The sequence below is a fragment of the Hylaeus anthracinus genome, unplaced genomic scaffold (genome assembly GCF_026225885.1).
Source record: "Hylaeus anthracinus isolate JK02 unplaced genomic scaffold, UHH_iyHylAnth1.0_haploid 0, whole genome shotgun sequence".
NCBI lineage: Eukaryota > Metazoa > Arthropoda > Insecta > Hymenoptera > Colletidae > Hylaeus > Hylaeus anthracinus.
The window spans coordinates 16820585-16828966 of NW_026533254.1; the positions used below are offsets into that span (position 1 = coordinate 16820585).

The following is an 8382-nucleotide window of genomic DNA, read 5'->3' on the forward strand; positions in this document are numbered from 1 at the left end:
AGCACGGTACTGCTTAAAATCTATAGTGGCGCCATCGGTGGCAAAACGTCCAAGTTTGTCGAGAAATAGTTTGATTCGTTGATGCTAGATGTCGCTACTGCAAATAGAAATTACCGACACTTAAATTATTTACATATTTTACATTTTTTTTGCATGTATACATAAATTTAGCATCGTGCCAGGCATAATATGAATGAAATAAACAATCGAATTAGAGTTTTTTAAAAAACTGCAAAGTCGGTAAAAAATGAACAAATGGCGCCATCTAACGAATTCAACGAGAACTATTTTACGACAAACTTGAGCGTTTTCCCGATAGAGACGTTGACCGGAGTCCGAAATTAGTTCAACTTGTTTACCGCTAGATGGCTATAGAGTTGACCTAATATCCTATCCTTTTGCGGTCGGATGTCGGCGGGTAGTCGCCCATATTTCTTCCCCTTACGAAAGTTTATTTTAAAAAGAAATTACAGATCATTAATAGGGGTTAAAGCATAAAAAGGGGCTAATAATATATTTTATGGTCTTGGATAATCTAATTTATTCATCGCTGCGTATTGTCATAGGGGAATTATAATTAATATTTCAATTATTATCATACTTACGATACTCGCAATGATAAATCGACTCTACAGATGACTACAAACGAAGACTCAGCAACACAACTTGAAAAATCATTGTATAAACAACATTCTGTATTCTGTTTTTGTTAAAAATAATAAAAAGGTAAGAAAAATAAACAAGGGTAAGAATTCAAACCCAAGGTTTATGTTAAATTACGTTTATTATAAGGTGTATCTATTATATTATAATATAATATATATAATATATACGTATATATACACACGAGTATATATACTATATATAAAATATATATTATAATATATATTTACAATCGCTTTAATACATGTAAAACCATTTATGATAACTCATATTCATCGGCGATACGACGTTTCGGGCCGTAAACGCTGGCAAATTGTATATTCCTATGTATTCCTTCCTCCTGTCTGTAATTTCCAAAAGTACACGCATTCATGGTTATCCCCCTTTCCTTTGTAATTGCTTATCGTGTACCTGATCCGGAGACCATTAATTGCTAGTACGCGCACACTGCGAACGTACATGGTCCTCGGATTTAATTCGTGACGAATTCGAAAATTGAAAATTAATCGCTTTGTGCTCGCGCGATCGTTCAAACACCACGGCGCTACTAATTAGGAAATTAGTCTACCACTAAATTGTGTATTTCATTGTTATATTCGATTAATCTTAGTAGATTCATATACGTAGTACACAACGCTACATTTTGTATCGTTCGGGGACGGATAATGTCGGAAAGCCGAGGACTGTGAACTATTTTAAGACAATTAATTGGCGAACGTGTATCGTCGAGAGAGTACATGCTTCGGTAGAATTACAATTAGGTACATTCGGTTATTAATTCGTGGATACAACTCGTTAAAGATTGTATACGATACTGTTACATCAGGGGCCTAGATATATTAGTCGTGTAGAACAGTTGTGTCTTCGTGGTTCACACTAACAGAAGCTACGAGATGTTAGATGTTACTTTTATCTTTTAACACTGGAACCGTCAAGCTATTCCAAGTTAGTATCAACCACGAAGAACTGTGGCTTCGAAAGCCTCAAATATACCATTAGTTGAGTCTCTGCACGATTTATTCGATGTTCGTCAAATTATCGTTTTCTTCCTCCTCTATTTTTTCCGTTTTTTTTTTTTTTTTAAATCTGTCAGAACGTACCGCTAGTCGCGACATATAAGCATACAATGCAAGCATTTTCGAAATTTCCGACACGGCGATTTAAGTGTGCGCCCGCCCCCGCAATCCTATTCAATGTAACATTAGGTAAAATTCACACATATCCTTTTTTTTTTGTAGCCAGAAACGCCTCCACGTGTATTTTTTTTATTTGAATAAAGGTCACTTTCCCGCAGTTAAATCGATAAAGCATCACATCGTAAATTCTCATTAAGTTTGAATTTAGTATTTTCATATATATATATATATATATATATATGTATATATGTATGTATATCACACGCCCTTTATACTTTCGCTCAAATTGTCTCACATACATGCGTGTTTAAATGACGTACACGTTTCTTTTTTCACGTTTGCTCGCTAGGTTTACTTCTTTTCCTAATTAATTTTTGACATCGATAAAAAATTATATATATTTATATATATATATATATTTCGATAATTATTTAATCATTAATTATTATATTCTTATTGTTCCATTAAAGTTTAAACTAAAGTGCTTTGTGCGGTATGCACTGTCTGGCAAGTACCGCACTCTCATATATATATATATATATATAGATTCATAATAAAGTATCATTTACTTATTATCAGTTATTCTTTATATTTATTACTAGATCATGAATAATAATAACTCACAATATTTCCAACTACGCATCTTTGAGATTAATTAGGATTGGTGCGAATAAAATAATTGAATCTACACAGCAGACTGATCATCGAGCATCGCGCAGGGTAACCCGTCCGTTTTCAAAGGCGAAGTAAACGCGAAATTTCGATTGATTTCATAAAATAATCGTTCGGTGCTTTCTACGTTCCTCTTTTTTTTCTTTATTTTTCCCTCGCGAATGTGGCGTGGAATTGATAAAATTTAATTCAACGTGATCGATAAATTAAAGAATCGGTGTTTTTCAAACGTTTTTTTTTTTTAAATAATCTGACAATCATTCTCCTATAAATAATTGATCCTATAAATAATTTCCTAGCTCTATTAATATTGCAATATACACCATCCTGCGTGACAATCGCGCATTCAAGGGATGGCGTGTTAAAAACAAAATAACACCATTCAAGGTATTTAGTATGTTTTTGCTCACGTTTACAATTCACTTTCTCCCCAGCATCGCAACATTTAAGGCTCACAAAATTTTCTATCAGTAAAACTGTTTTGATTTCATCGTGGTGAGCTGCTCTATTAAATTACTTTTTTTTTCTTTTAATTACAATTTCGCTTGTCGATATCCAGAAAAATAAACCGATATCACATGTCATTATGCAAAAGTAATTCAGTTCGCAAAAACTTTCGACTTTCGCTATTCAATTTATGGCTAAACTCATAATAACGTTAGTGTGGTATACACAGATCATTTCGAATGAAAAATAATTTTCGATTGAGCAGACTTAGATAAATTAGAAAATTGATATGAATATTGATGAACTTGGAGTACCTGCGCGAACCAGCCTCACTCAGTCCTCTCAGGTACTTATTTATTGATACTGCAAAATAAAATTTGCTAGAATCGTATCCAATGTCCACTCGAAATTTTATGGAAAAATTTCTACCAAGACAATAACATCCCTTCGCTTGTATGGAACAAAATTCATTCGCGTACAGAGATTTTTGTTTGCTTAAAACTTTGCTAAAGTTTTTCTCGTAACTTTCAGACACCAAACATGATTGATAGTGACTTCAATACAGAGAACCTCCTCTTCGCGTGACTATCAAATATTGCATTATGCATTTGTTCCTATATTGCCAGGTGGGTATTCAATGAAACCGTTAAGAGTAAAACGTTTAAGATAAAAATATCGTAACATCAGAAAAGAAAGAAAGCAGAAAAACATCGGTGCATTGTTTCTATATAAGGAATACAGAAGGTGAATTCCTGTTCGTCGGATCGTCAACAACGTTTCATCTTCATAGCAAGATATCGTTACAAAGCGAACACGTTTCACGTAAAACTCAACGGTTTTCGTTTCATCCTTGTGTATACCATCGCAAAAAACAATAACAATTTAAAGGGTCCGGAAGAAGTTGCTCTGTGTTACTTTACGAACGACGCGAACGATCAGCTATCATTTAGAATATTTGTAGATGTCACCGTGGCGTGACGAATCCGTCCGTAATAAAAATAGGAAAATCAATCGCATCGATTCCCATCGCGCGACAAGCGACGTGGCTACAATTTTCAAAAATTAGGTTCGTTGCGCGAAATTGCAGGACGTTCAGGAAAGAATTTTGTACTCTTCTATAAGATCATTCGTCTCGCTGGCGTAAAGAAACGGTGTGTTTACTTTAAATAGAAAGACCTCTTTCGAGAACCCGGTAAGGATGTTAGATAGATATTTTTGTACCATGATCAGTATCGAATTTAGATCTTTGAACGTTTGACCTGACGCGACTTGGTAGCGCGACGAGGTTTCTTTGCGGCGTCGTTTGGTGTATCTTCCGTAGTGGATTTCCGTTTCGTGGATAGCGAAGGCACGGGTGCCTTCGGTGGTGCCATTTCCACGGTGGGTGGTGGCGATGAAGGCTGAGTAACTACTGGCTGTGGAGCCACCTCGGTAGGACTTTGCGCGTCTGCTATAGGAATGAAGTCCAATCCTTCATCGAGTGTCTCGGGTAGTACACCTTGATTGGTTAGAACCTGTATATCCTCCGACGGTACTAATATAGACTGACCGCAAACCACGCATACTGGTATCGCTGGTGATTTGGATCGCCAATACTGGAGCTCCGTTTTACACTTGTTCAATTCCTGCAAAATAAGTATATTTTCAAAACATTTCAATCTTTGTCTTCAAATCTAAACATGCTATTAATGTTATTTTCACATAATACTTGAAAAATAAAACACTTTTTTTAGACAAATGTTTTTCTTTTTTACACGTTATACTTATGAGTACTAAGTGTACCTTAGTAAATACCTGTAGGAGTGTGCTAAATTTACGCGAGGTCTCCTCGTTCTTCTTATCGTTATCATCGAGACGCGTGGCGTATTCAACGATCTGTTTTTGTTGCTCGGCTATTTTTGCCTTGCAACTCCTCAAATCTCTACGCATTAATGTTAACTGACTATTGTATCGTTTCATGCCCTGTTTGATCTTGCGAATACGTTTTCGCAAAACCATGTTCGATTGTGGAGGCGATACATTGGACTCTAGGAGAACAGGATCGTCCGAAGAATGCGGTGGAGATCCTTCTTCTCCGCTATTGCTTCCTCCCTTACCGCTTCCAACGTTCAGAGGCGTTGAGTCCAGGCATATAAACGGTTTGCTCACGTTACTAGAAGCTGCAACGTTTGAATAAAGTTTTGCTCAAAAAGTAAACAGTAAGTTAGTTCGATCTGGAAGAATTTGAAGGCTTCAAATTTTCTTCTTACAGGAGAATGTTCCAGCGATATCTAGAAAATCGGCTCCAAAGTAAGGAATTTCTGGTAGCGTTGGTTCGATGCGTTCCTTAAAGTACTCCATAGCCATGGTACTTAAATCAAATAATTCATCTGTAACTTTGTATGGTCTTGCTAATTTTGGGGTAACTTTTATGTAATGTAAAATGCGATAAACCTCATCTAAAATCTGAAATGTAATTAAAAATTAAATAACCTGTATAATCGATAGCAGTAGATTTCTAGTTCTATAATCTATGTATGATAAAGTTCGTTTACCTCGCCAGGAAAAAAACAACAATGTTTACGTTCAATGTGCTTGCCAAAACTCATTTGAAGTAAAGTAAGTCGCATGTGAAGGGTTTCAATTATATCTGATTCGCAGGCTAAGGGATGATTGCGCCGTGCGGATTCGCGTCTTGGCATCTGTGCTTTAATTGCTTGGAAACGACTCAACATTTGTGCCTGAAGCTTCTGAAATGTTGAGTTTAATATCGATCCGCAAACGCGATCCATTTGATGACAAACCTGTGAATATATAAAATTAAATAGTTTTGTGTAACATCTTAAATTGTGTAAATAATCCATACTGTATATGAAATATATGAATTGTAAGTTTGATTTCCACTCACCGGACGTAAATGAGCTACAGTGTTATAGTCCAAATAGCTGAAAATCTTCTCGAGAATTTCAACTGGTAAGTCAAGAAGATTCAAGTTGCTAAAGAGAGGTGGATCCGAAACAGAGGATCCGCTATAAGAGCTATCCATTGCCACAGATTGTTGCCTTCTGGAGGGACTCACATCTGCGACATCAGCAACTGGCCCACCCCCGTTACTTCCTCCCATATTACTAGACTGACGAGTCGATACCATATTTCCAGTGTTTTTAACTAATCAGCTTCAACAGAAACCTAAAAAGCAGAATTTGTTGTAAATGAAAATGACAAACATTCAATAATATTTACAAAAGAACAGTCAACACAATCAAATAACATGTAAACTGATAAAATAATTAAAACTGTCAGTCCGATATACAAATTTATTTTCACACAACATATGTACAATTGTTTCAATTTAAATAAAAAAAAATTATTCAATCGAATTATATTACAAAAGGTCGAGAACTTTTAATTCTAATTACGATAAATGCGACGAAATTTCAGGTAACATCAGTCTTGCATTTTTTTCGAAACATATTGCGTTTGAATAATGAATTGTCGATGAAAATCGTGCCAAAAGGAACTCCGCGAAATTTCATTATGGTATCGACGGAAAACAAATTCGAAATGTAACCTAGAGAGCTTTTCATCAATTTTTACATACAATTAGATTCTTCTAATCGGTTTCTCCGAGGAACAGGAAAACGCTGTGTATCAACAATGGTACAAAGAAAAAATCAACGAAACCGTTGCAAGACTGGACCTAAAACTGTCGATGGTAGCTCGAGACTTCGACAGAGAGATACGATTGATGGTTAGTTTCGTCGACGACAAATGTCTAGATCATCGGTAACGAATATCTTCGTCGATGATGTACGAGAAATAAAAAAAAAAAAAAATACAAAGAATAGGAACAGATGCGCATAAATATATTTACCCGCCACCGTAACGAAATGGCCGTGGCGTGTAATTCGCACAAGCACCGACCAAAAATTATGCAAAGCCGGGTAAAATACGAAACGACGGTTTTCGGAGTATTGTTATACTTCGAACAGTACTTTAAACAGTAGCCCAATGCGAGTGAAAATTACATGGCATTTTAAACATGGAAACATGAGAGAGAGAGAGAGAGAGAGAGAGAGAGAGAGAGAGAGAGAGGTTTTATTTGGATGGTCTAGAAATGGAATGAAAATACTTTGTTTTGGAGTATAGTTTTGGAATGTTAAATAAAATGGGTTCTTCTTGGTCTTTGAGTATTTGAAATGTTTGCAATGTTTCAAAGTAGGGAGAACTCAGCTAAAATGGACCACGAACCAAAGTTGGGTAATGGAGTTTGAACTATTATTTTAATCAAGGTTAAATGTACTAGTATTTTGAATGTAATGTAAGAAGTGTAGAGGTCAATACTTTAAATATCTGAAACCTTTTGCAATGGTGAAGAATATAAGCAAAGATAATGCATTCATGATTCAAGATATATTCCTTAAATTCATACTCACATTTAACTGAGTAAACTCTTACTCAGCAATATCTTTAAAAGTATGTAACTACAGGACAGTTACGCATTCTGTGACAAAGCATAAGCAATTGTGGCTTGGTTCAGGTCCCGACATCCCAATGCAACACTCAAAACAGATTCATCAAGGCAATAGTGTATAAAATATTTCTAATTTAGCATTACCCAACTATGGCACACACTCTGTTTTAGCCTTATAAAATATTCTAGATACATAAAAAACGTAAAAACTACAAATAAAATATCAAGCATGTTGAATATACCACTGAAAGACAAGTATTTCTACCTTATCCTCTGACTATTCGAATAAAATTTTCATATCATATTTGAGTACTACTTTACACTCATTCTGGCACTGTTTAAAATAAACCTCCAGACATTTCTATTTCACCAAGATAGATACCAAATCTGGCGTTTATTTAAAACGAATTATACGTATATATAATTTTTCAAATACCGTGCTCGTACGTTCACAACTTCCAAAATTCGGTGGCAGTGAAACAGTACCGTGTCCCGATAACGATGAATCGGAAAGATAATTATCCTGTCTCCTATTTACCGTACGAAAGGTTTATTTTAGCCAAAGGTGCATTCGATGGAAACAGAGGGAAACCGGGTGACCGTGCGCAATCGATGCACCTATGACTTTTCTCTGTGTATGCCATGAAGAAGCTGGGTACGTTTCGGAACGCCAACGAGAAACGTTTGTCGCGAGAACGACGAAACAAAGGGGAGGAGAAAAGGGCGCGAGGATATTGTGAAAGAGCACATACCCCCTGTTAAACGACGAAAAGCAATCAATGTATCCGCGTTGGTGTTTTCAGCGACATTTTGACGGAGATCCCTTCCTTCTCTTCGCACACGACCCTTGCTAACGCTCTCGTCCTCGCTCCGTTTCACTATCGTAGCTTGTCTCGTTTCTTCTCAAGTAGCCCTATCGTTGTCGTTCCTGCCACCTTTCCACGTCTCTCTCTCTCTCTCTCTCTCTCTCTCTCTCTCTCTCTCTCTCTCTCTCTCTCTCTCTCTCTCTCT

The 8382-nt window shown here is 36.2% G+C and overlaps 1 protein-coding gene across 4 annotated transcripts in view; it reads right to left on the reverse strand.

Moving 5' to 3' along the window:
• Positions 1 to 2363: 2363 nt before the first annotated feature.
• The window catches only part of LOC128896373 (F-box only protein 28), a 6480-nt gene continuing 461 nt past the window's right edge, over positions 2364 to 8382 (reverse strand). Inside the window, exons 1-6 of one of the 4 annotated variants that reach the window (XM_054159728.1) lie at positions 8124 to 8382; positions 5806 to 6086; positions 5453 to 5701; positions 5168 to 5363; positions 4713 to 5077; positions 2364 to 4543 (exon numbers count right to left, since the gene is read on the reverse strand). The exon at positions 8124 to 8382 is cut by the window's right edge and continues 461 nt beyond it. In XM_054159728.1, coding sequence (XP_054015703.1) covers positions 4157 to 4543; positions 4713 to 5077; positions 5168 to 5363; positions 5453 to 5701; positions 5806 to 6048 — 1440 coding nt within the window. In that variant the 5' untranslated portion in view covers positions 6049 to 6086; positions 8124 to 8382 and the 3' untranslated portion in view covers positions 2364 to 4156. Of the gene's footprint in view, positions 4544 to 4700; positions 5078 to 5167; positions 5364 to 5452; positions 5702 to 5805; positions 6087 to 7333; positions 7707 to 7807; positions 7826 to 8123 lie in introns of those variants that run through there. The other 3 variants (XM_054159725.1, XM_054159727.1, XM_054159726.1) reach the window with 3 other exon arrangements.